Source organism: Remersonia thermophila, chromosome 6, assembly GCF_042764415.1.
Source record: "Remersonia thermophila strain ATCC 22073 chromosome 6, whole genome shotgun sequence".
NCBI classification, from domain to species: domain Eukaryota; kingdom Fungi; phylum Ascomycota; class Sordariomycetes; order Sordariales; family Chaetomiaceae; genus Remersonia; species Remersonia thermophila.
The window spans coordinates 2916059-2941958 of NC_092222.1; the positions used below are offsets into that span (position 1 = coordinate 2916059).

Below are 25900 nucleotides of genomic sequence, written 5' to 3' on the forward strand. Positions count from 1 at the left end.
CCTTTAATAGCCGGTGGTGAGCCATTCCCAGCTGCCATTTATATTTTTCATTTCGTGGGATGCTTGAACGAATCCCATGGCCCACGGTGGCGTATCGAGGAGTATTCATACTGTAAGGCAACTGCTAGGATAGCCGGAATGATGTCAACTGGCTACGATGCTGATATATATATTAGACGTCGCCAGTGTGTCTGACGATGGATGTATCGACTACTCCGTTAGAGTAGACTTTGAGGACGTTTTTTTTTTTTTTTTTTTTGAGACAACGGACGGGGCACCACGCTGTAAACTCACTGAGTGTTACGGGTCTGTTCAATGTGTTATCATTGTGTTGCAAGAGTCATGTTTATGGTAATACATCCTCCAATGTGCGCCTACACTACACGCTCCCCCAGCCACCCGGTTGATAGTGGGGGGAGATCGAAGAATACATGCGACACGTAGTCCTACAGGTATCCTTTGTGGCTGACGCCTGTAATTAACACAGGTTAACGATCCAATTTATCGCAGAGAAAGGAGTACGGCGCGAGGCCTTATGCGTATAGAGGACGTGTAAAACGCCTGTGTGTGTTCTGGGCGGCTGTGATGGCAGTTTTGTGTATGGAACCTCTGTTGTTGACAACCTAGACTTCGGGAATATGTACTTCGTACGACTTGATTGATTGTGCGTCGTGCCAAACGGCGGATGGCACGAGCGCGTCACTAGGGGCCAACCCCTGCTTTGGTAGTTTGTAGGATGCAGGTCCAGGATGGACCGTGACAAGCCTCTCGGGTTCACGTTACGGTGGCATCATGACGATCAGGATGTTAGCAACGCGTAAGTTTCCGGAATCGCGGAGCGATCACCATCCCGAATCTGACTGCAAACCTTGCAGAACGCCTGTTGATGGGACGACAGAGCAGAGCTTTCGCCCAAGGCCTGTGAGGCGCGAGGCAAGCAACAGACATGTGCTCTTCCCGTCGACGCAACATAACAGCCCATTCCTCTCACGAAGCTCACATAGACCGCGTATGGAAGACCCGCGTAAAGGGGGCTTTGTTCTGCCGTGGATCTGGTCGTGTTCCATGCAGGTCAAAACTAGGGTGGATGTAACTTTGTTTGGCCAGCCGAGGGCCGTTGGAAGATTGCACAGTTCTCGGCCGGTCCGGGTCATGGGCTCCGGCTTGCCGAACCCCTTCAAATGCAAACCGAACGCTGTTGGTTCACCACCCGCCCGCTCACCAGCTCGCATATGCACGATCGAAGGATGACCATGAATCACGTAAGAGCCCGGCAAATTGTTTCATCTCCCAGAGTTGCAGTGGGAAGTGAACCTCAGTCGCGGCTCATTGGCCGCGGATCCAGACAACCCAGGAAATCCTGAGCGCGCTGACCACCAACAGCCCGAGGGTTACCGGGGCGGGCGGCAATAGTCGCATGCGGCAGTCGTATGTTGAAGCCGTTATCTTCTGATCTGTAACGTCGATGCCGGACGGCTGCTGAATATGTCAATGCTCCCGCAGTCCTGCAGGCAAGATGCGGTTGGAGATCAGGCATCGGGCACCTGGGACTTGCATCCTTGTTAGGTTCAACAAGTCGTCATGTAAATAAGCTGCCAGGTCCTTCAACTGAGACTACCGTGTCTGCCCCGATTCATTCCCACCGTCCATGCCCGCTCGCTAGTTGCATACTTCCAGACTCGCCTTTTCTTTCACGTGCGGAGCAGCCTGTCGCATATTGACACACCCCGAGCAAGGCCATGGCGGATGAATCCGGACTTGGGCGGTCGCATTCCCACGAAAAGCCTCGTGAGAAGGCAGGCGGCTTGCAGGCTCGAGCTGAGATCGTCCACCAATTCCACGAGTCGGAGGGCTACATTATCGACGTTGACAACGCCGACCCTTCCAAGGCGAGCGGCTTGAGGCTTGCCAAAGATGGCCACACTGTTCTCATCCCGCAGCCCAGCGACGATGTGAACGATCCCCTGAACTGGAGCAGGTTCAGGAAGCACTTGATCCTCTTTGTTGTGTCATTTGCTTCCTTCTTGCCGGACTATGGGAGCGCCACCGGCGCTGTGACCCTCATCCCACAGGCAGAGTAAGTTGGGGGCGAGGGGGTAGAGAAGAATGGTTAATGTAAGAACCGCGTTGACACATGCAGGGAATGGGGCATCACACCAGATGAGGTGAATCACTCACAAGCCGGGAACGTGTTTATGCTCGGAGCAGGCGGGGTGGTTGGTAAGAGACCCTCCGATGGCGTTTCTGTGACCTACTACGACGATGCTGACTGGGCCCAGTGGTGATACTGAGTGCCTTCTTCGGGCGCCTCCCCGTCGTCTTCTGGTTTCTCCTGGCCTCGACTGCGACAGCAGCATGGTGTGCAGGAGCCACAACCTATGAGTCTTTCATGGCAGCGCGCATCCTCAACGGCTTCTTCTCGACTGTCAGTCAAGCTGGAGGACTGATGTTCATCAAGGATATCTTCTTTTTCCACCAACAGGCCCGCAAGATTAACATCTGGGCGTAAGTATGCCCTGTTTCATGTCGTGGGCAGAGGCTGACACCATGCAAAGATCCTTCATCATTATCAGCCCCTACATGGGCCCGCTGCTCACGGCGTTCATGACCGAGACGCAGCGTTGGCCCGTGCCATTCTGGGTCTTCTTTGCCATGAACGTCCTCGGCCTGGCTCTCGTCATCTTCTTCCTTGACGAGACTTACTACGACCGTGCGATCCCGGCCGACGAACAGCCTCCTCGGGGCAGTCGCCTCGCGCGCTTGACAGGCGCGGCGCAGTGGAAGTCGCGCCACCTTCGAAATACGTTCGCTCAGGCCTGCTGGCGCACAGTGAGCGTCCTTCTGAAGCCCATTGTGGCTCTGTCATGCGTGTTTTATGCATTTGTGAGTGGTCCCTCCAGGGGGAAAATGCGCAACAGGTCGACCCTGCTGGAAGAACATGACTGACAATGGCCGCGGAATTAGACGTTTGCGTGGGCTGTCGGTATTAACACGACCCTCGCCATTTTCGTGACTCCGCTCTACGGGTTCGGGCCTCGACAGATTGGCTTCTTTTACTTTACGCCCATCGTAGCGGTGGTGCTAGGCGAGGTGACAGGCCACTGGCTTCACGATGCGCTGGCTCGACAATACATCCGCCGGCACAAGGGTCACTTCGAGCCCGAGGTCCGGTTGCGCGCTGTGTTTCTGGCCATGCCGTTTGTGGTGGCAGGTCTTGTCCTCATTGGGCAGTGTTTCGAGAACAGCTGGCACTACATGGCCACGAGTGTGCTTTGGGGCATGTACGTCTTTGGTATGATGGTTACCACGGTGGCCCTGAGCAGCTATTGTCTCGACAGCTACCCCGAGGCCTCGGGTGAGGTCTCGGCGTGGCTCAATATGGCACGCACCCTCGGCGGCTTCATCGTGAGTTACTTTCAGGTCCGGTGGGCGGAGGCACAGGGCACTCGCCTGAGCTTCGGGATTCAGGGTGCTGTGTGTGCTGCTGCCACTCTTATCATCATCGCGCTGCTGAAGTGGGGGAAGGCGTTGCGGGTGTGGTCGGGGCCCCTTAATTTTGCCACGACATGAGACGAGATGCGGAGGTGTGAAGAGGTATGGTCGGGAGGGATGTCAGGGCGTGCTTGTACTTGTGTACCTCCGTGGATTCCTAGGTACTTACAAATTGTTGCAGTAGCAGGTATATATGGTGCACTAGCTGATGGCAGCATCAGCGGATCCGTTTTTGCTGTCACACGTCGCAAATGTCGTGGCTCAACACAGACGCATTCCTGGCCTAGAAGAGACAACCGACGATTGGGGTTTCGTGCAAACATGAGGGTTGTTGATTAGTTGTTTTCTTTTATGAAAAGCTGTTCAACGTCCCAGACGCCTAGGGGTTACCTTTTGGGGCCGGTCGAATGACACCATATGGATTTTGAACCGCCGGTTAATAATGGTTTTGCCGAACCGTTGTTTCGTGATGGGCGTCTTGACCAAGATCGGGCGGTAACTGGAGGGAATTACCGGTGTGCGTTTGACGTTGACGCTAACGTTAGTTTGATAGCCGCGACTCGGTGTGCGGTGGTGGCGGCGGCGGAGCAACCTTCCCTGGTCGACTTCATTTCCCAACGATGGAATAAGTAGCTTGCGTTGAACATGCTCGGGTCTCTTGATACACTATGGACTGGCCCCTGTGAGGCGCAGCAACAGCTGAATTCAGCCTTGCGAGACACCGCGCAGAGCCCTAGATGCAGTGTAGGACTTATTAAGTCCTTGGCTGCTGTCATCCAACTTCTTTTTACAACCTACGGGATTTTTAAGCCGACAGACTCAGGGCTCAATTTCCAGCCTTAGCACTAGAAGATTTCCACTAGTCTCGTCGAACACGTGTCTAACAGTAAGATGCACGATGACCTTTATCGCCACTTCGGAACCCAGAACATTTGGGAAGAGTACACCGTTGCCAAGAGCCCCGTCGTCGAAGTCACCGAGTTTTGGACCGCCAACGACAACCTCTTGTTACCCGCCGTGATCGAGTCCAGGAACATCTCTACGCACGATGTGGACACTTGGCTTGAGGAACCACCTGCGCGAACCTTGACCACCGGTGCGTACACTCGCTCGGTCCGACTCATTTGGGTCGGTGAGGACCGAGATCGGCACCGCTCTAGCCCGTCGGCAAGTGATCTGAATTTCCTGGCTCGTACCTGGGGGCTGGAAGACGCCCTAGCCTATGGACGAGGCTGTTTCGCCGGTGTGTCGACACTCGAGGCCCGGGGCGGGGCCGAGAGGCGTGTGTTTACGATCACATATCACCCCAAACTCGCCGTGGCCTGGTCGCACTCGACCGCCTGCGGTACATGTGCTATCGTCTTCGCCGAGGGCGAGGAGCGGACCGAACTACTTTGCATTTTCTTGTCAGAATGGCGGGGCTCGACCGTGGCGCACCCGATGTATCCTGGGTTGCTCAGCAGCCTCGTTCTCGCTCACGGCCTCGACAAAACGCTTGCGGAGATCAAGGCGGCTGTCCGTGAAGTTGAGGCCCGCACCGGGCACCATCGATTCGCCTCCCGTCACGAGACGAGACCAGCCGCAGGAGAGCTGGGAAGCCTCTCTGCCAACATGAGCGGCTGCGCTGCCAAATTAGCCAACGGCACGCGCAAGATGAAGGTCGTCGAGGCCATCAACGACTTCATCGCTCAACATGCCCCGCGAACCGCGTCGCCGTGTGCTCAGGACGATCCCTTTTCGTCAGAATCGCTCGCTCTCCTCCGCCATCGCGTTGCCATGCAAGAGGTCGACACCGCGTTTGTACAGCAGCGGGTCCAGATCCAGATTGCCGCGTTGTTCCACCTTATCGCCCAGCAAGACAACGCCATCGCCTTCTCTACAGCCAGCGCAACGCGCAGCATTGCCGCCTCGAGCCTGCAAGACTCGTCATCAATGAAGATGCTCGCATTGGTCGCCATGTTTTTCCTCCCCGGCAGCTTCGTCGCCGCCCTCTTTTCGGCCCCGCTGTTCGCCTGGGAGGATGTCTATGCAAGCGACGGCATGGGGGTAGCCACCCGGCCCCAGTTTGCTCTATTCTGGGCCGTCACAGCCCCGCTGACTGTCCTCGTTTTCCTCGTCTATGGCATGTGGATGTGCGTCCAAGGGAGGAAAGAACGCGCAAAGAGTCACAATGCTATCCCTCTCGGGTCCGTCTAGTGAGGAGCTCAGACTTCTTCTCGCACGTGGTTTCTTTCTTTGGCAGTACTTCACCTATCGTGACGACCGGGGTTTTGGTGTCTGAACACATGCTCACCCCCACGCTGGAAACAATTCCCCCTCACCGCGGAAGCCCTCCGGCTGCCCTATTCCCCGCCATGCGACAAACAGGCCTTGGCATTCGATAGCGTTGCCGAATGCCGCCTTGCCTTGCGACATGCAGATCAGCTGGTGGTCTGTGTGTTCGGGCGGGGTGCCTCACGGGCATCGCGTTCAGCACCACGACGGTTACACTGCGAGGCTGCTTGGAGGGACACTACCGTAACAGTGCAGCTAATTGCATAGTAGGCTGCAGCAGGGGCGTCGCTTCGATGATTTCCGGCGTCCGTACTCGCGAACCAACTGCTGCATTAGCGCCGCGGCAATTCCCAGTTCGGGCAATGGCAGCATTCGCCGGCAGCAGGCATGTGTAGGCAATGAACGTACAGAGGTATAGCAACATGGAAGATGGAAAACTATAATAGGACTTGATCTCAATCCCCAGACTAGCTGTCAGGTTCCTCCCCAGGTCCTCAGTGCTACAATCTAGTCTTGGAGTATCACCACTTGGAGCTCCTTGTCATCCGTCAACCATGAGTCCCTCCTTCAGGGCATTACTCCTCGCCGTGAGCTTCGTGCCCGCAGCGATCGCGCAGGTCACGGTCACGAACGACCCGGACCTGGCAGTGGACGCTGGAACGCTCGAAACCCTCGATTTCTCAGACGCTCCGGCACCTCTGAGCCTGCACCGCCCCGGTGGTATACACTACGCCTGCAAATGTCTTCCGGGAGAGAGCTGTTGGCCTTCCGCCCAGAAGTGGAACGCCCTCAATACCACCGTGAATGGCAGGCTCAGAATTCATATCCCACCCGGTGCCTCATGCCACAACTCGTTCAACGGGCCCTTTGGAACCGTTAACGCCTATGATCCCGTCAAGTGCGCCGAGGCCACTCAGAACTGGTCGAATGAGCAATGGCAGTGAGTACTACCACACCCCCAAGGCGAAGCGAGCGGCGCTGATACAGGGTGCAGTGTCGAGCAACCAGGGGCGTCTTTATGGACGTATTTCACCAACGACACGTGCCGCCCTACAACAGACCCTAATGAACCGTGCACGTTGGGGTATTACGGGGTTTATGTGATCATGGCCAACAAGAAGCAGCATGTGAAGGCCGGAATCGACTTTGCCCGCCGCAACAACATCCGCCTTATCGTGCGCAACACCGGTCACGACTTTATTGGTCGCAGCACGGGTTACGGCGCGCTTATTATCAATATGCACGCCTTCCAAGATATCACCTGGATGAACAGCTATACAGGTCCTGGTTTCTACCACGGCGGCGCCGTGAAGATTGGCGCCGGCGTCCAGGCCAACACGATCTTGGCCCAGGGCCATGCGAAGAACCCACCACGCGTCGTCGTCACTGGCGAGTGCCCTACTGTGGGCATCTCGGGTGGTTTCATCCAGGGCGGTGGCCACGGCCCGTGGACAACGCTCAAGGGGTTTTGTACGTTTTCCAGCGCTCGCTTTTTTCTTTCTTTACCCCAGGCCGTCTTTGCTAACTCTAGCTTCTCAAGCCGCCGACAATGTCCTGTCCTTTGAGGCTATTACAGCATCGGGGCAGTATGTGACGGCAAATCAGTACCAGAACCCCGACCTCTTCTATGCGCTCAAGGGGGGTGGCCCAGCCTCATTCGCCGTCATCCTCTCGACCACGATGAAGACCTTTACGGATCTCCCTTCAGCTGGCGCCACCCTCTACATCAACACCACCCACACCTTTGACCCCAACGTCATCTGGAACGGAACAGCCATCTTCCACAAGTGGTCTAATCATTTTGTCGACAACGGGCTGTATGCCTACTTTGAGATTCTTCCATTCACCTTTCGCGTGCGCCCCTGGGTTGCCATTGGCAAGACCAAGGCCCAGCTCGAAAGCATCCTGCAGCCGATGCTCAGCGAGCTTGATGCCGCTGGCGTGCCATACGACTTCGAGTCAAAGGCGTTCCCGACATTTTATGACCTCTACATCGACCTGTTTGAGCCTGAGGCCGCCGGTGACTCGGCGCTCACGGGCGGCTGGATGTTTAATCATCACGACGTCGCCACCAACAACGACGGTATCATCGAGGCCTTGAAGACAGCCGCGGCGCCGCGGTCTGACCTGTTCGGCATCATTATCGGTCATCTCTTCAACCCAGGCTATGGCGCACCGCATAGCAACAGCGCCACGCACCCGGCCTGGCGTAATGCCACCGACTTTGTCATCACTGTCTTGCCCGTTCCCGTCGGGTCCTCTCTCGCTCAAAAGGCCGACCTGCAAAACGTCCTGACCAACGTCATGGACGAGGCCCTGCGGTCTGCTAGCACCAGCGGCTGCACCTATGTCAACGAGGTGAGTTCAATGGCGTCTCTATAATATGAATTCCCCACGCGCCCCAGGAACTAGCGCAACCTGGTGACGTGCTCTGAGCTGACATTAACGTGCCCAGGCCGACCCGTACCAACCCAACTGGCAGAGTGCCTTCTGGGGATCTGAGTACCCCAAGCTCCGCGCTCTCCGGTTCAAGTGGGATCCCTTGGGTGTGTTTTATGCCGTTTCGACGCCAGGGACCGAGAAGTGGGAGGTGATTGATTACGGGACGAGGCTGTGCAGGAGGCTGTGAAGAGCATGGCTGCGACGTAGTTGGGTAATAATGTTGAGAACCTTTGCTTGGTTCCTTATGTTTCATCTGATAACCACTTTTTCCTGTGATTCTGGGACTCTATTTTACCTCATTGTGTACTTTGTTGTGTACACAGTACGTGCAAGAACGTGGACCCTGGCCAGGATGTTCATTCAAATTGCGTTTGAGTCCGCCCCATCAGGGATCGGGCTCTCGGGTTCTCCCGCAGCCACAATCCTCCAACCTACTTCATGCCTGGTGGCGCCGGACCATCCCTGGCTTTCCGGCCCCACTCCTGACGACAGGGGCGACGATGCGCCAGGATACCACTGCGTCCCAAGGTCAGGCAGGTAAGGTATTTCGTACCGTATCTACTTTGGGTAGGCGGTTGCCGGGTTCACCAACTCAAAAAAGTTTCCGGCCATTGATGTCACCACACGTCTGGGACTCGACGACACCATGCCCTCCCAAGGCGACGAAACGACTCCGCTGCTCCGCGGCACGCAACGGGCGAACAGCGCTGTCGGCGAAAGCAGCGGACATCCCTGCCCGAAATCTCGTAACTCCGTGCCCTGCGAGCAGGAGCAAAACCTCCTCTTTCGTGTGTGCCGGCTCGATAAACATGTTGAAGAGCGCATCCTATTTGCTGGCTTCCTCATCACGCTGTCGTTCAGCTTCACCCAAGTCCCGTAGGTGCTCAATGTCCCACCCGAGCCAGTGACAGAACTCGCAGCAGGATCCTTCTGACTTTGCCCAGCATCTTTTATGTGTTCCACTTGATGGTATGCGATGTTTTCTATCAAGACCATCCTCCATTTGAGGGTCCTGGCGACCGCTGCACCCGCAATGAAATAGCCGCCGGTACTGCGATTCAGTACTCCATTCTGGGAATGAGCACTACCCTCTGCGGCACTATCAACCTCTTCGTCGCGGGATGGATGGCAAAACGGTTGGGTCCACGTGCCGCTCTCATGGTCCAAACCTTTGTGCCGGCGATCCGTGTGGCCACCCAAATCCTCGGCGTCATGGCTGGCGGGAAGGCCGGCATCCTCATCTTCCAGTGCACACAGCTTATCACCATCGTCGGGGGTCCCGTGGGATACATGTGAGAGGCTCCCTCCGCACTTTGTTCTCAAAGGCACGTTGACCTAACCCTCAGGCCGCCAGCTTGGTCGCAAACATCATTGCCGGTGAGGTTGTTCAACCCCTGAGGCGAACGGCCTTATTTGGTATGCTCCAGGGATGTATCATGCTGGGTCAGGGTCTCGGATATCTCGGTAAGTCCAATGCCACTTGCTCTTTGTCGACACATTTGTTGATATTTGTTGATCCGCTGTAAGCCGGAGGCGTGATCGGCGACACTTGGGGCATTCGAAGTCCTTTTGAGGTGGCTTTCTGTTCGTTTTTGCTCGCTACTCTTTACGTTCGCATCGCCGTGCCGTACATCCCGGCGGAAACGCTGTCGGGACAGTCGGCGCCCAAATCGAAGGGCATTGCTGAGTTCTTCGCTCCGCTCCGGGTCCTCGCCCCCCAAGAGATCCGCCTGGGTAGCGGCGCGACAACCAAGCACTACAGCGTTCTCTTCCTGTGCGCTGGAGTGTTTCTCGGCGTGGTAGGCTCTCCCGTCCGTCTCTTACCATCCGATGCTGATGGCGACCTCGCGCAGTTGGCTACAGGTTACGCGCCGCTCCTGATCCAAATGTACGCCACGGCTGTCTTTGAGTTTGATCAAAATAAAAACGGGTGGCTCATGTCGGAGTTTGCCTTCATGCGAGCGGCCTTCCTCATTTTCCTCTTCCCCCGGATCATTGAATGGGGACGCAGATGGCATCTCACCTCAAGGGCGTCGGCCATTGAAGCGACCGAAGAGCCAGACCAGCCATATCTTGCAACAAACCCGGAAGAGCTGGAGGCCCCTGTTGGCAGTTTTGCCGAAGAAGAACCTGTGGCGGCCAGCAAGGCTCGCGAGGACCAAGGCACGGGGTTCGACCTATTCTTCCTTCGAATCAGCCTCGTGGTCGATGGGTTCTTGACCATGTGTGCCGCCTTTGCCACGAAAGGCTGGCATATTTACCTTGGTAATACGACCCTCTCGGATCATTATCCAGCTCCAGTGCCAACGACGCTGATATATTTGCCGCAGCTGCCTGCCTGCTCCCCTTCGCCTCGGGCTCTGCCCCCGCTGCAAAAGGCGTAATGACGGAAATGTGTTCTGCGTCAAAGAAGGCCGACGCGCTCAACGCCTTGACGCTGGTAGAAAATATCGCCAGGCTTGCCACACAGGGTCTTTTTGGATTCGTATTCGCAGCGCTGGCTCGCACCGGCAAATCGCACTTGACCTTTTTTGCGAATGCTGTGAGGATCCTTCCCATGAGAACAAATTCTTGATCACAGCTGACTTGTTACAAGGGCATTGCATTTCTGGCAGCGGGAGTCTTGCTCCTCTCTCGCTTCCGGCCAGAAGGAAGCCGGTTACTAGATGCCACTGGAACTTCCCAACCACACCGGGATGTCCCTGAACGACCCAGGGTCTCCTCTTGCTCCTGACCACCCTCCCCCACCCCCCTTCCTCTTCTCCGCAAGGAACTGATGCCTTTGCATTGCCTACCTAAAAACCACATGTACCTACATTCGCCGGTACTCGTAGTTACTACAGGTATGCTACAAGGATCAAAACAACCGCATTTGAGCGGCTCTTTACACAGAAGTGACCGAATTGGCTTTGGACATCTTGCAGGCACCTCTCTCCACCATGCTCTGGACGGGAACGTTGCTGGGGATGCCGATGTGCTGTGTAAGTTGAGACCTCATCTTCCGGTACATCGTCGTCTAATTTAACTTGTGTCTAACGACTGCCGAAGCGGAGATTATGCTGGATATCAAATATGCCCTGCGAACTGCATCGGCTGAAGACACAAGAGGAAAGGGGGCCTTGTGGAAGCCGGGTCCATATTAAATGCCGGTATAACTCCTCACGAATTGCCTGAACATTTCTGTGGACGACAAAAAGGCTCTTGCCATTCCCGTAGTACAGATGCGTGGTCAAAGCCGTGGTTCGATTGTAGATAGATGACGACAACGAGCGTCAAGTCCAGGAAACAATAATATATAAAACAATCTTTCTCCTGGCACCTTGTGGGACACACCCTCCCCGAGTCCTCCAGAAACCATGAAATAACGAGAATATCCCTTGAGATTCCGACTCAACATGGTCCCGCCAAAACACATCATCAATCTAGGTCTGGTCGCGGTTCTCTGGTCTTATCCCATCATCGAGGCGGCTTTGGTGGTCCGTGAAGTGGCTCGCCAGGCGCACCCTATTTGCATTGATGGCGGCAAGATTGAAAATCTCTGGCTCGTGGACCACCTGAAGGTGGCATACACGCATAACGAGCGCGTGCGACCGGGAATCGCCACCTGGCGTATTACAAACACCGTCTCCGAGGCCGTCGTGGAACTGAGCTGCAACCTCCGAGCAAATTATATCTGTGAGCTGACAGGCACCCCCGACGATCCTAGCCTCCACGTGTGGTTCTAGATCAACCTGGATGTCGCGAGGGTTACCATCAATCAGTCACTTCCGTGTGAGGCCACGACCGGGTGGGTTATTGTTCCTGCCCCCTTGAGACTTAGGATCTGGATTGACTCTAGAAGCCCGGTGTTCGCCGTTGGTACCGCAGAGGTGCTCGTGGTTTGCGAAGAAAACGCCACTGAGGAAGATTTGACGTGTCAAAGCGACGAATCTAATGGCCCCTATTATGCGGAGGGTTCAGTGGCTTTTTCACTCCCCCCGGGGGATGATTGATGTACCTAGCATGGATTGTATGGAGAGAGCGGCTACCTACCTCTGTGGTAAGGATGAATGCTTCTTGGGATGCATAATGGCATTGTAAATAAATTACGGCCTTCCCGTTAGGCTGGCAAGCCTTGCCAGATCCTCGGTTTCGTTTCGCCATGGCCTCTCCCCGTGCTTTGACACCAACCTACCTACCGAAGATGGTTGGTTATTTTTGACGTTTCGCGAGATGCAATGTGGAGACTCAACACCTCTTGGCCTTTCTCCTCATGGCTCCAGAAAAGAGTCCGTTGTTTTTTGACGCCGGCGGTTTAGTGCGAATCCCCAGACCGCTCAACCGTCCCCCATCGGCGATCTGACTTTCATGATGCGTGTGGTGTATGTGATGTGTGTTGACCATTGGCTTGGCAAAAAGGGGTTGCGGATAACGTCAGAAGTGGACTAGGCGTAGGCAATTTCGAGACTCGGCCTTGGTTCTGTGTGTGAATTTGAAGCAGGAGAAGCAATGGCTGGAACCTGGCGCGACATTGACCCCGTGAACAACGCCTGCGCCGTTGAGCCGGGTTATTATCATCTCCCGTCCCGAACCACGTGGGCCGGGAGCACGTGGCGGCGGTACGGAAAGCCGGCCAATAGTGTAGTTACTGTGTAAGTGTGCGCCAGCGGCCGCACCTAGTACCTGGTTTACCCAGCCCTTGGGATGTCAGCCGTCGGCGGTAGGAACTTTTTCTCTTGGCCATGCATGCGTCACCATTCCTTGCAGTTGGGCGACGATGGGCTAGCTAACTTCGGTATGTGACGACGTCTCCACGTGGATGCCACTCCTTCTTCGACTAATTCTAGCTTCGCGTCCGTGCTGTCTCATGCAATGGACTCCGTTGTTTCCTCGGTTAGGAGATGTGGGGGCGGTTGATATGGGAAACGGAAATGATCCGTGCAAAATCTCCCGTCAGGCTGGGCGTTGTGCCAATGATGCGGGGTGGTTATCATCCCGGACTTATGAACGGGGCATCCATGACCTCGCTTCTCTGGGGGTTCTCCTCCTTCGGAAGACAAGGCCGACAACAATTCCTATCACCAAGGTGAAAACATTCTGGATCACCGATGTCTCCACGTCGTCTCCGGTAGCGCGGCACTTGCTTTCGATCCAACTGCCTTGGCGGTTGCGTTTGCAAAATTGGTAGGGGCTGAGGCTGTCGCCAGATTCGCCAAGCCACCCCAGAAACACAACCTTCCGCTTTCGCCAGCGCAAAAAACAGCAAGGCGCCTGGAATGTGGATATCGCTAGCCAGACGCAACCACAACATTAACCCGATCACGGTAAGCCGCGTACGCTTGTAGTGTAGTGGCTCTGGCAAGAAGCCTCCTGATCTCCATTCGGAAGAGACGCCGGGACCGCAGAGAACGCAGCTTTTTGTACGCAGAGATCGGCTTCTCAAGGGGTTGCCGCTAAGTGTCTCTGGCCTTCTTGCCGAGCTTCTCAGATTCTTTATGGGCTGACTTGACCACCCACTTCGCGCCCACTGACCCAAGACGGTTAGAAGGTCGTCTTGGATGGCATGTTGTCAAGGATCTCCCCGCCATGCGTCGGCTGGGTTTGGCCCCTGCCAAACCACCCTGGTCAAACGCCTGAGTAGTTCTTCGGCAGGGGCCGAACTGCCTGCGACAGGGAACTCTCGGCCCCCGAATCTGCTGCTTATGTACATACATCATCCAGGGCATTCCTCCAGGCCCGTGACGACATTCGGCCAACCGTTCACCCACTTGTGCACACGCTCGTCGCGAACACCCCCAAGTGACGACAAGTCCGCCCACCCGCCATGAGAGGCGCCGCCAGGTTCGCCCTCGCCTTCCTGGCCTGGGCCGCAGTGGCGCTCGCGCAGGCGCAGACGATTCCCCAGTGCGCGGCACCCTGCATCGTGAATGGCATCAAGGAATTCTGCAGCAACGCCCCCAACATGACTGCCTGCATGTGCGGCAATGACGCCCTCCAACAGTCCGCTACAGCATGCATCATGAGCTCTTGCACGATGAAGGAGGCTCTCGGTACGACTCCGGATCGTACAAGTACTTTTCTGTGGGCGCGCGTTGCTGACCTTCTCACCTACTTACAGTCGCCAAGAATGTGACCAGCACAACATGCGGCGTTGAGATTCACGACGTGGCCGGCACATACGCCGTGATATCGATCATTCTGGCTGTGATATCATTCTCCATGGCAGCGGCACGACTCGCCTTCAAGCTGACCGTTACGCGCCACTTCTCTGCGGATGACTACGCCATGATCGCCGTCCTCCTCATCGCCATCCCGTGCGTTCTAGTCACACACTACGGCACCACGGCCAACGGCGTAGGGCGCGACATTTGGACACTGACTCCCGAGAACATCACAAGCTTCCTCTACCATTTCTGGTGGATGGCTGTCCTTTACTTCGCCCTGGTCTCCCTCGTCAAGCTGTGCTTGCTTCTCTTTTACCTGCGCATCTTCCCCTCTCAGGGCGTGCGCCGGCTACTCTGGGGAACCGTTGTCTTCGACGTTCTGTTCGGCGTCGCCTACGTTTTCCTGGCCATCTTCCAGTGCACGCCTATCAGCCACTATTGGGAGATGTGGCACGGCGAAAAGGAGGGCAAATGCCTCAGTAGGAGCGCCATCGCGTGGTCCAACGCCGCCATTAGCATCATCCTTGACTTCTGGATGCTTGCCATCCCGCTCTCCCAGCTCAGGTCGCTGAACCTCCATTGGAAGAAGAAGATTGGCGTGGCTCTTATGTTCGGCGTGGGCACATTGTATGTACTTCCCCCCTTGCACTTATCCTTCATGCTACTAACAGACTTGTTCTCTTCAGCATTACCATTGTGTCCATCATCCGCCTCCAAGCGCTCATCGTCTTCGCTCAGTCCAGCAACGCCACCTACGACAACTACCCCGTCTCCCTGTGGTCGACCGTTGAGATCAACGTGGGGATTATCGTGTGCTGTCTTCCGAGTCTCCGCTTGATTTTGGTTCGCATCTTCCCTTCGCTTGGTTCCCACAGCAATTATGGGCCCTCCTATCCCAACTCGGGAGCTGGTGGCCCGAATTCCTCCAACAGATTGCGTGCCAGCCAAGGGCGCAGGACGGGAAATCTTACCGCCAAGTCCAACAAGAGCGGCCATTTGCAGAGTGAGGCCGACTCAGATCCATCGAAGCCCCTTGAGATTGTGCGGCAGCAGACGTTTGTGGTGAAGTACGATGATGATGACGAGACCAGTCTGGTGCACATGCGGGGCCTGGACTTTGGCGCCCATAGCCAAAAGAGCGACGATTCCAGGTTGCGATGACATAGCGAATCGGCGAAGATAGTAGAATAGAGTAGATGTACATCCAACCTTGCTGAATGTGAGTTGTGCCTCTAGGGCCGAATGTTGTTTGACAAACAGGAAGCAGGGCAGCGCAGAGGTTGTTGTCCCGGGTACCCCGCCTTCTTACCACCGGACAAAAACAAGTGCGAAGCAGGTCCCTGGCCTACTTGCTCGACAGGCCGCGGCAACGTCACAATTTTACGGATATCACTGTCCGGATCCTTGAGCGTCATTGTTTGAGGGACAAGCATCCACAAGAACTAGACGAGATGGTATCCGGGATACTCCAAAGGGCCCTGCGTCCTGAGTCTTCTCGATTCCGTAACGAGTCTTCCAACCCACGAGTACCACCGCAGCCACCACCACCGCCAGAGAAGAAGAAAGAGGAAGAAAGAAAGAAGAAAGAGGAAGAAAGAAAGAAGAAAGGAGAAACCAAGGTACACCCAACTCCAAACGACCAGACAGCCATGAGAGTGGGAACAGCCAGTCTTTTGTTCGCAAAACCAAGTCTACCTGGAGTAATACGGCCATCACCCACGGCGCTAGCAAAATTACCATTATAACGAGATCTAGGTTGCTTGATTAAGAGAAGTTGGATCCAAGGAGGACTGGAGCAGCCAGAACTCCGCACTGAGGGGAATGCATATTGGTTCAAGTCTAGTTTCGTTCAGTGCAAAAAACCCGCCTAGGACTCCCAAGGAGACATATGTACCTGCTTCCTGGAGCCACGCCTCCTGGGCGCCGGGGGGTTTGACTAAGGTCTTAAAGTGTCCGTTGTTTACTCTGCTGCCGGACGATGCGACTACCGAGCGTCGGCGATGGGTCGGGCATGTTCGGCGATTGCACAGTTAGTTGCCTTAGAATCGCACCAGGCCTCCGTTCACAGGAAGCGTTCAGTGTCTGGGATTTTGGGCGTCAGCCAGATAAAGCTGAGTTATCGAATGCCTTTCTACCTAACGTACCTGAGCGGATCTCGCAAAGTATGGCAATACGTGTTCAGAGATTTATGGATGTCTAACATGGAAAGCTGCCATATGATAGTGAACCAGGCGCCGGTCTTCGGGACTGTGCCTACCGCCAGCGAATCGGTTAGTTTCCTTGACTCTTGGACAGAGAATGTACCCTCCTGGGGAGCGTACTGTCACTTTATGGTTCTCTGCTGTTCTAGTCAGGCTTCCATGTGAGCGCGTTTAGGGACGTGTTCGGACAAGCGGGAGATTCAACTTTAAGCAACCCCAAGAGGTTCCAATTGCAAAGCGGGCTGAGGTTGTCAATTCCCATCTACAATTTCCTGCTATGGAAGAACTGTTTATTGATGAAATCAGGTGCATATGCGTTTCCAAGCCCTCGTTGAAGCGATGACAGGGAAGAACTGAGGCCAGTATCTCCCTTCCCGAGAACCTGAAGGGCATGTGACCTACTGGACGTTACAGAGTCCGTGGTTTCTGCTGAGCATTTGTTGCACGTCTCCGAAAACTAGCTCAACGTCACTTTGCCTTTTGGACTTCCCCGATATCGCAGTCTCAAGGTCGACGCGTGTTTTCCCATGGGGTAGGTACGATCTCCCAACTCAGGACATGGTCTCGGCGATTGTCTATACCCCCGTCACTTCCAATGCGACTACTTGGGCAAGTTCTCTCAACTTTAATGAGGACGGTTACGGAATGATCGAGAGCTCTCGTCCCCTAGGTGTTCCATCACGCCCGGCTTTCAAGCTCGGGAGTGTCACGCAGCTCATGTGGTCCAGCTTCTGCGTTACCTCAAGAACACGGCTGCTTCCGGGCCTTCCTCTCCGAACATCGCAGCGGGAAGATCGATGCTCCCCACCTAATGAACATTAAGAGCCTGCACTGTGTCTCTGACAAAATGAGCGAGATAGCAGAGTGGACTCTTGCAGCCACACCCATCAGGTCGTTATGGTCATCGTATTTGAGGGCATTCGTAGATGAACCATAAGAACGTCTATCTGTACTGCAGCTTCACAGCGACGCGGGCTCCACAGTGAGCGAAGAACCATCGTCTATACTTTCCCCCTGTTTTCGTAGACACTTTGCATCTTGCGTATTACGGTCAAGCTGTCGAAGCACGGTGTTCTTGTCCTTTTGCTGATTCCACTTGCATAGGTTCTGTGTCGTCAGAACGAAATGCCCAAAGGTCCTGAGACGCCTTGGGCTCTTAATCCATCGCAGTTGGGCTACCGATCTCCGCTTCACATGTCCGGCTCCGGTAGTTGAAGATTCGGGCCGTTTAATACTCCACAGTGGCCCTGCGGTTCATACGCAGTACGTTTCTGTTGCAGTAGCAGGTATATATGGTGCACTAGCTGAAGGCAGCATCAGCGGATCCGTTTTTGCTGTCACAGTTTCCAAGCCCCGGGTAACCCCCCAAGCGGGGAAACATGGCCGACATGGAACCGGCACCAACAAGCGAGCCACCATGCCGCCGAGAACCGACTCGGCCTCGGTGCGGGGCCCCAGGTTTCGGCCATAGGATCCCGTCCTGAGGGGTCACGACGGGATGCGGAAGCAACACTTTTCATAAGCCATGCGTCCTGCCTCAACATTCGCGGGCCAGCGTTCGTGGGACTATCTCGGCAACACTGCCCTCAAACGGCCGAGCGAATGGCCGAGGAACATGGGAATGGCTCTGCACAGTCATGGGGGAGACGTAGCTATGGCAATGAAACGAGTACTTAAAGATACGACGTGACTTCTCATCAGCAGCCAGAAAGGAACCAGCTACCATAAGCCCAGGATTCGCTACACACAGCTCGCAAACACAGACTGCCCACCATGAAACTCACACGCTGGGGCACAGTTCTGTCGACAGTGGCACTCGCCCACGGCCATGGTTACCTGACTGTCCCGTTCAGCAGGACCCGGCTCGGTGCCGAGGTAATGTCGCAAGCCTCCTGTCTGACAGACCTCCGCTAATTGTGGTCAGGCTGGCATCGATTCATGCCCGGAATGCTCTATCCTCGAGCCCGTCGAGGCGTGGCCCAACCTGGACGCGGCGCCGGTGGGGAGGTCTGGCCCGTGCGGATACAATGCAAGGGTATCGATCGATTATAACCAACCTGGAGCGCATTGGGGCATGGCACCAGTCGCCACGTACTCTCCCGGCCAGGTCATTGACGTCGAGTGGTGCGTCGACCACAATGGGGACCATGGCGGCATGTTCACCTACCGCATCTGTCAGAATCAGACGCTGGTGGACAAGTTCCTCACACCAGGTTACCTCCCGACGGAGGCTGAGAAGCAGGCCGCTGAAGACTGCTTCGAAGCTGGAGTGCTTCCCTGCACGGACGTATCAGGGCAGTCCTGCGGCTTCAGCCCAGACTGCGCCCCAGGCCAGGCGTGTTGGCGCAACGACTGGTTTACCTGCAACGCGTTCCAGGCTGACTATCGTCGCGCGTGCCAAGGCGTCGACAACGCTCCGCGGGGATCATGCTACACTAGCATTGCCGGTGGCTACCCCGTCACCAAGAAGATCCGGATTCCCAACTACTTATCCGCACACACGCTGCTATCGTTCAAATGGAACTCGTTCCAGACGGGCCAAATCTACCTCTCATGTGCCGACATTGCTATCGTCGGCAAATCCGACCCGGAGACTACCACAAGTACGCGGCCGACCAGCACATCGTTGACAACAGCTACGCCAAGCGCGTCCTGCACACCCGCTCCGTTCGTGGCTGTAACGTTCGCGGAGCGTGTGGTCACAGCATGGGGTCAGTCCATCAAACTGGTCGGCTCCATCCCAGAACTGGGAAGCTGGAACCCGTCGGTGGCTCCCGCGCTGTCGGCGGCACAGTACACGACTGGAAATCCCGTATGGACGCACACGGTTACTTTACCAGCCGGCGTTGCATTCGAGTACAAGTTCGTGAAGGTGGCGAGCGACGGCACGATTATCTGGGAAAGCGATCCGAACCGGGCGTACACGGTTCCGCGCGGGTGTGATACGAGCGTGACAGTTGATTCTGTATGGCGTTGATGGGTCTGAAGGAGAATGCTGACTAAGGGACGCCGTGGGCCGAGATGCAGACCTTTTGGCGACCGCAGTTTTTTTTTTTTTTTTTTTTTTTTTTTTTTTTTTTTTTTTAATAAAAAAACGAGGCGGAGAAAACGATCCTGTGAATAATTAGTTATTGGACATGAATATTATTTCTGGCTCTCAAGGCAACAAAATTATCCCCGTAGGTATGATGCCATAGCCGTTGCACATGCTATCGTTGGCTCACTCAAACATTATCATGTCCCAGGATGGTGATGCGGGCCGTGAGCGTCCGGGCTCTAGCAGTCGATGAACATGTCATGTGCTACCAGCCGCGAATTCAGGAACCTGAGTGGATGCACCCCTGGTCCGACAGCGACCAGCCTGGCAGAGCCTCGGAAGACAAGGTGCCGCCGGTACCTGCCAAGCAAGAGCCAAGACTTTCCGTTCCGGGGGGGTGCGGGTGAAGGGCTTCCGCTGTGTAAATCCGGCACCTCCCGTCAACCCTGATAAATATCACAGCCATGACGAGCGTCTTGTTGAGATGGACACAGCACACGCCTCGTTCTCTGGGTTATCCAGACCGCCGATATGCATATTTCCGCCGCGAAGCTGCTCGTCACGGGCTTGTTGGCCGGAACAGCCGCCGCTGCCCCGGGACTTCCCAAGAGATCCAAGTTCGTCACTGTTGAGGGCAGCAAGTTCAAGCTGAATGGCAAGGACTTCCACTTCGCCGGGAGTAATGCCTATTACTTTCCTTTCAATGGGGTACGTTCCCAACCCTCTTGACTTATGTTGCTCGGATCGGACTAACCCCTGTCTAGAACCAGGATGACATTGAGAAGGGCCTGACAGCAGCCAAGAAAGCCGGTCTCACTGTTTTCCGCACGTGGGGATTCAACGATAAAAACAGCACCTATGTCCCCGGCGGCCTGCCCAACTATGGCGGCGAGGGTGCTGGGCCATCTGAGGTCGTGTTCCAGTGGTGGCACCCCAACGGCACGTCAACCATCGACGTCAGCGGCTTTGACAAGGTGGTCCGGGCCGCCGACAAGGTGGGCATCAAGCTCCTTGTGGCCCTGACCAACAACTGGGCCGACTACGGCGGGATGGATGTTTACACGGTCAATCTCGGGGGCAAATATCATGATCAGTTCTATACAGAACCCAAGATCCGGAATGCCTTCAAGCGCTACGTCAAGGAGTTCGTGACGCGGTACAAGGACTCTCCGACGATCTTCGCATGGGAGCTCGCCAACGAGGCCCGCTGTGGTGCCGACAGCGTCCGCAATCTGCCGCGTAGCCCGAACTGCACACCAGCGGTGCTGTCTGCGTGGGTGGCCGAGATGAGCGCTTACATCAAGCAGCTCGATAAGAACCACCTTGTGACGACCGGATCGGAGGGCGGGTTCAACCGCAAATCGGACGACTGGGCATACAACGGCGCTGATGGGACCGATTTCGACCACGAACTGTCTCTCAAGACCATCGATTTTGGCACATTCCATTCATACCCCGACTGGTGGAGCAAGACGGTTGAGTGGACGCATCAGTGGATCCGTGACCACGCCGCTGCCGGTCGCAAGGCTCGCAAGCCCGTTGTACATGAGGAGTACGGCTGGCTGACGCCCGACAAGAGGCTCGAATACACGGGAAGGATCGACAACCGCTCCCGTGTCGAGGTAATGGGTGCGTGGCAAAAGACGACAGTTGAGGAGAAGCTGGCTGGGAGCATGTACTGGCAATACGGGTTTTCGAATTACTCCTACGGCCGCAACCATAATGACGGCTTCACTATCTATTTAGACGATGATGAGGCTCGGATCTTGGTCTATGAGCACGCAAGGCAAATGAACAGGCTGAACCACCGCGGTCGTCACTAAGGTTAGCCTGTGGCAAGGTAGTTGGTTCCAAGCTTTTTGAAGAATTGCAGTTTTGTGATGATAAATCGTCTTCTACCGTTCAGGTTTGCTAATTGTTTGATCAACTTCAAGGCGCCAGCATGATGTGAAATTGATTTCAGGGTTTCCCAATTTCATCTGCGGCCATGCAGAAGGGCTGTCAAACGCTAAGACTTTATGTCCTTGTGTTGCAGTAGCAGGTATACTGTGGTATATGATGCACTAGTTAATGGCAGCATTAGCGGATCCGTTTTTGCTGTTACACCTTGAATATCCCTGGAACAAGTCTCATGAGACAGCGTTGTACCTGATGGCTGAGAATTGCCAGTGGGGTACCTGGCCGTGCACCGTCTACCGGAGTTGCCGTGGCAATGACTAGTAAAAGACAGCAATCTATCTTGCTACAGAAAATTAACGCGTCGAGATTCTAAGCTGCTGCTACACCAGCTACCCCAGCAGGGGGAGCAAGGGTTGGGCACGTCGCCTAGGTCTGCTCGCGCGTTGTAGTGGCTGAACTATACCGAGCCCTGTTCGTATGCAGCATCCGTTGACGCATTGATCTTTGCTAGAGCAGAGATTACCCGGCAAAAGAAAGTCTATAATACTATTTGGAACGATGATATATAAAGACTTGCGGACTGGATCCCCAGAAGCGGTTCATACCAGAAGACAGGCAAATGCTATTAACCAGAGTGCTACGATGCTTGGAGACTTTCCGAACTATATGAGGTACCCAACACGTAGTTATATAAACTGATAGAAGCATTTACAAGAAAACTTCCTAGTCTCTCCTGATCTTTCGTGTATAGAGGACTAGTAGTCGTCGTCAGAGCTATTCTGGAAGAAAGTCCTGTGATTGATGTCATTGAACCGTCGCGATCTGGTGACCTGTAAGCAGTTTAGATCACGGCGGAAAGGGCCTATCGAGGTTTTTTGGTGCAGTTCCTTATCGAGGCCAGTACTGAAGTCAATGCTTATAATCGTCGTAGGGAAGCGCCCCCGAATAAGGCACGGAAGCCCTAATTAATTGCGCTTTGACTAGCTCACTGGTAACAGCTTACTTGCTTTCCGTGCTCGACATAGTAGTATGCGATACGCTAAGATTCAGCATGCAAAAGGAAACCGAGCTTATCGCGAGCCATGCGCCGCAACATAGTTGTCCCTAATATATTCAAGCCTATACGTCTTGATAGCCAGTACCATTAGATGCTGTTGCGGGGAAAGTCCCTAGACGGCAACATTACCCTTAACGCCAAATCCCGAGCCCACCTCAAAAAGGCCCTTACCATACCCGAGCATCGTAAGGCATTGGCTGCTCGATCCAAGGCGCAGAGGACACATCGCACAAGCTTCTCATCACAAGAAGAAGCGCCAGGTTGCAGAGGCGCGCAAACGCAGTCGCGACAAAGCTACAGGAAAGGGCACCGCTCCAGAGTCTGATAACGATAATACGGACGATCTTGAGACTGTCTTTGATGCTCCAGTCATCAAGAAACAGACAACGGTAGCTAGGCTGTGCGCTTGTCAAAGGCAAGGCCAAGGCGCGCAACGAAAACGACAAAGACGAGGAGAAAGATCACAACGACGCAACCCTTGACCAAGCACTCGATACCACGCTGAACAACAGCGACACGGAAGAGGATAATGATGTTTCTGCTGTCCGCTTCATTGAAATGGGCCTTGACGAATACCAAAATGGGATCGAGAAGTATAACGGCATCCTAAGCAGGGTTAATGCCAGTGATCTCTGGGATGCCAGGACTCAAGTCCCACCGGAAAATGTCCGGGAATCCATCGATCGGCATCCTCGGGCTCAGGAAGACTATTTTGAGCGGATAGGCAAGGAGGAATGCAAGGTCAACGTTACTGCGCTGTTCGTCAACCTTGACCTCAACGGCAAAGCATTCGCCCGGATCATCGTCGATGAGGCAAAGTGCCTTCGCAACATTACATCCTTCTACACATGCATAGTCCGGCTGCTCACTGCTCACGCAGGGGCATTGAATTGCACATAGAGTCAGCGACTCCGGTTCTCCATCAGATCGATAATGTCCGGTCACTTGCCTTGCTCGCCTAGTCGGCAGCGAGGCTTCACATACAACTCCCTGACGCCGTAGCCCCGGAATATCTTGCCACCATTTACCTCCCCCGTCGAGGGTTTATCCCTTTGAACTCCGACTCCATGACCGAGGAAGAGATCCAAGATTCTCGCAGCCAATGGCTAGAACGTAGGGACGCACATTGGGGCAAACTCGACCGCACGCTGCTCGGTGGCGAGGCAAGCAAGGACGACAGGCTATTCAGGTTCTTGCAGAAGACCCGCATGCCCTTTTGGTGCCTGCATCCACGCACCTTCAGCGTGGTCAAGCTGGCTGCGATTAAACCGGGATCCGAGGGCGACACTTCAGATGCCGATGCCATTTACAAGGCGGTGACAAAGTGTCTCCTCTTGAGACGCGACCTATAGGCCCCCCTACTTTGTCCTGACGGGGTGGTCCGCTACCCTAGTAGCGGATGCCTTGACTTGTCGTATTGACTAACAAACCCTTAGGTTACCAATCTAACAATCCGTTGGCTACAGCAGTGAATCAAACAATCACTCCCCTCTCGAGCCGCTTGTACGCGAATACCCAGAACAACAGGCCCACAGGTTGGCAAACTCACGGTTTCGGGATGCTGAGGACCTTGATTCTGAGAAGTCCTTGGTCAAGGTCCATACTATGGAGCGGCTGAATTGGTTGGCAACAGCTGGCTACGAGTTCTTCGAAATCTGCCTCATGGACGACAATACCACCCTGCTTGAGCAGCACCCCACCCTGCTTGAGCAGCACCTTCTGATGAAAAACATCGCAGGGGCTGTGCCTAACCTTTTGCTGGGCTGTGCCATCCTAGCCTCCCGTCCTAGTGAGGCATTCCGGAGCTTTCCTTTAACCCTAACTCCTTCTGGTTCTGTGTGATTATGCCTTGGCACCTCCTTTTCCATTTTCCGGTCTGCCACCTGCTACCGCCTGCCCAGGCCTGCCATCGTGCTGCGCCATTTCGGGCTCTGTTTCACCCCCTCTTGGGCTGTGTCCGACTTGAACGTATCTAGCTGCCTAAGCCCTTTCTGGAGGACGGTCAGAGTGCAGGGAATCAGTCGATCCTTTGTTTGTTGTGTCCGCTACATTTCTTCCTATTTTCCGATCATTCTATCTTGAGGACCCAATTATACGTTTTATCATGGCCTATTTGGAGGACTTGGAGAGGCATGTGGAGTTCGGCGTGGTCTTGGAAGAAGCAGAGCACAACGAGGAATACGAAGATGATTACGTCCCACGTCTCCGCAACTACGGAAAGGTACAGCGACGCAAAGTGACGGGATACGACCAGAATCTACCCATGGTGATCTATGGGTACCGTGAGGAAACCGTTCATGGTACCTCCCAAGACGGCGCACCGTCTACGCTGCTTGTCTTCCGCTGGGCCCTACAACAGCGCAAAAAAGGGCGTCGTTTCAAATCAGCAACCATCAAGGTCTGCTTCCAAACCGAGAGGAAGAAGCCAGAATCTAAGGGCGGCGGATCTGACGCCTTTTACGACCCCAATGTCGTCGCCGTTGAACCGAACGGCACATATTCGATGCTTGAAACACCAGTTGAAGTCACACGAACGAGGGTTACAGAGGCAGGTCTCGAGGCCGGGATCGACTTGGCCAAGGCAACCGTGGGCGTGGGATACGAGTTGTCGACAACAGCGACAACCACAGACCAAATCATTATCACCAGCATGGAGCGCAACGAGTACGATGACGACATGCTCGACAGCGTGGGTGACCCCGATCGCTGCAATGTCGCCGAGTGGAGAGTGTTCGAGAACTCAGCTACGCGCAGCGGGCTGCCGACCTTATTTTGGACTGCCGTGCTGTTGGAACGCCGCCCCGGCGACACGGCCCGTTTCACGGCCACTTTCACAATACGGGCGCAGGTAGACGATGTTACGGACGCCTTGATCAGCTTCAAGCGCTTCATAGGCCGTATTCCCAAGGACGATCCCATCATATTTGACCCCGCGATCGATGAGAAGGGAAGGCTGGAAGCGTTTAAGGACAAACTTGATCTCGTCCCGCTGATGGAGGAGTGCAAATTCGTTATGTACAAAACACTCAAATAGCCTGGTTGTTAGCGACAAGGTCAAGACATTGGTCAACTAACTAATAACGCGGAGGTCATGCAGGAGATTGTTTTGAGCCTCCAACGAGGCAGGGATATAGGAGCAAGATCGAAACTAGCAAGAATCAGTATTAAGTCATATTTATCCTCTATATTGCTCTTTATGATACAACAATATGCTGCACGGTGAACCGTCAGGAACGAACGATGTATTACTATACTTTCGATGAGCTACTGGTAGTATCCCGGATAAGGTTACTTTCTGCCTCTACCAACTCAGGAATGAATAAATAACTCCCTTGTTCTCAAATATTATACATCG

The 25900-nt window shown here is 54.8% G+C and overlaps 9 protein-coding genes across 9 annotated transcripts; 8 read left to right on the forward strand and 1 right to left on the reverse strand.

Annotated features, from left to right (window-relative positions):
* Window positions 1-1739: 1739 nt before the first annotated feature.
* On the forward strand, window positions 1740-3570 carry VTJ83DRAFT_6971 (uncharacterized protein; the record flags this gene model as incomplete). Its single annotated transcript, XM_071013741.1, has 5 exons — window positions 1740-2077; window positions 2141-2220; window positions 2280-2505; window positions 2556-2883; window positions 2965-3570. The coding sequence occupies 5 exons, from the start codon at window positions 1740-1742 to the stop codon at window positions 3568-3570; spliced, it is 1578 nt and encodes a 525-aa protein (XP_070864598.1).
* An 813-nt stretch (window positions 3571-4383) lies between these two features.
* Window positions 4384-5688, forward strand: VTJ83DRAFT_6972 (uncharacterized protein; the record flags this gene model as incomplete). Its single annotated transcript, XM_071013742.1, has 1 exon — window positions 4384-5688. The coding sequence occupies one exon, from the start codon at window positions 4384-4386 to the stop codon at window positions 5686-5688; it is 1305 nt and encodes a 434-aa protein (XP_070864599.1).
* A 632-nt stretch (window positions 5689-6320) lies between these two features.
* VTJ83DRAFT_6973 (uncharacterized protein) lies at window positions 6321-8395 on the forward strand (the record flags this gene model as incomplete). Its single annotated transcript, XM_071013743.1, has 4 exons — window positions 6321-6706; window positions 6761-7236; window positions 7307-8124; window positions 8222-8395. 4 exons carry the CDS (start codon window positions 6321-6323, stop codon window positions 8393-8395), a joined length of 1854 nt encoding a protein of 617 aa, XP_070864600.1.
* Window positions 8396-8854: 459 nt separating this feature from the next.
* VTJ83DRAFT_6974 (uncharacterized protein) lies at window positions 8855-10942 on the forward strand (the record flags this gene model as incomplete). The annotated part of the gene is made up of 7 exons (XM_071013744.1): window positions 8855-9084; window positions 9153-9500; window positions 9563-9672; window positions 9736-10007; window positions 10062-10473; window positions 10539-10750; window positions 10805-10942. 7 exons carry the CDS (start codon window positions 8855-8857, stop codon window positions 10940-10942), a joined length of 1722 nt encoding a protein of 573 aa, XP_070864601.1.
* A 1027-nt stretch (window positions 10943-11969) lies between these two features.
* VTJ83DRAFT_6975 (uncharacterized protein) lies at window positions 11970-12283 on the reverse strand (the record flags this gene model as incomplete). Its single annotated transcript, XM_071013745.1, has 2 exons — window positions 11970-12148; window positions 12241-12283. The coding sequence occupies 2 exons, from the start codon at window positions 12281-12283 to the stop codon at window positions 11970-11972; spliced, it is 222 nt and encodes a 73-aa protein (XP_070864602.1).
* Window positions 12284-14011: 1728 nt separating this feature from the next.
* On the forward strand, window positions 14012-15512 carry VTJ83DRAFT_6976 (uncharacterized protein; the record flags this gene model as incomplete). The annotated part of the gene is made up of 3 exons (XM_071013746.1): window positions 14012-14237; window positions 14306-14978; window positions 15038-15512. The coding sequence occupies 3 exons, from the start codon at window positions 14012-14014 to the stop codon at window positions 15510-15512; spliced, it is 1374 nt and encodes a 457-aa protein (XP_070864603.1).
* Window positions 15513-18325: 2813 nt separating this feature from the next.
* VTJ83DRAFT_6977 (uncharacterized protein) lies at window positions 18326-19529 on the forward strand (the record flags this gene model as incomplete). Its single annotated transcript, XM_071013747.1, has 2 exons — window positions 18326-18427; window positions 18477-19529. The coding sequence occupies 2 exons, from the start codon at window positions 18326-18328 to the stop codon at window positions 19527-19529; spliced, it is 1155 nt and encodes a 384-aa protein (XP_070864604.1).
* Window positions 19530-20120: 591 nt separating this feature from the next.
* VTJ83DRAFT_6978 (uncharacterized protein) lies at window positions 20121-21412 on the forward strand (the record flags this gene model as incomplete). Its single annotated transcript, XM_071013748.1, has 2 exons — window positions 20121-20297; window positions 20354-21412. 2 exons carry the CDS (start codon window positions 20121-20123, stop codon window positions 21410-21412), a joined length of 1236 nt encoding a protein of 411 aa, XP_070864605.1.
* A 3237-nt stretch (window positions 21413-24649) lies between these two features.
* VTJ83DRAFT_6979 (uncharacterized protein) lies at window positions 24650-25579 on the forward strand (the record flags this gene model as incomplete). Its single annotated transcript, XM_071013749.1, has 1 exon — window positions 24650-25579. The coding sequence occupies one exon, from the start codon at window positions 24650-24652 to the stop codon at window positions 25577-25579; it is 930 nt and encodes a 309-aa protein (XP_070864606.1).
* Between the last annotated feature and the right edge of the window lie 321 nt (window positions 25580-25900).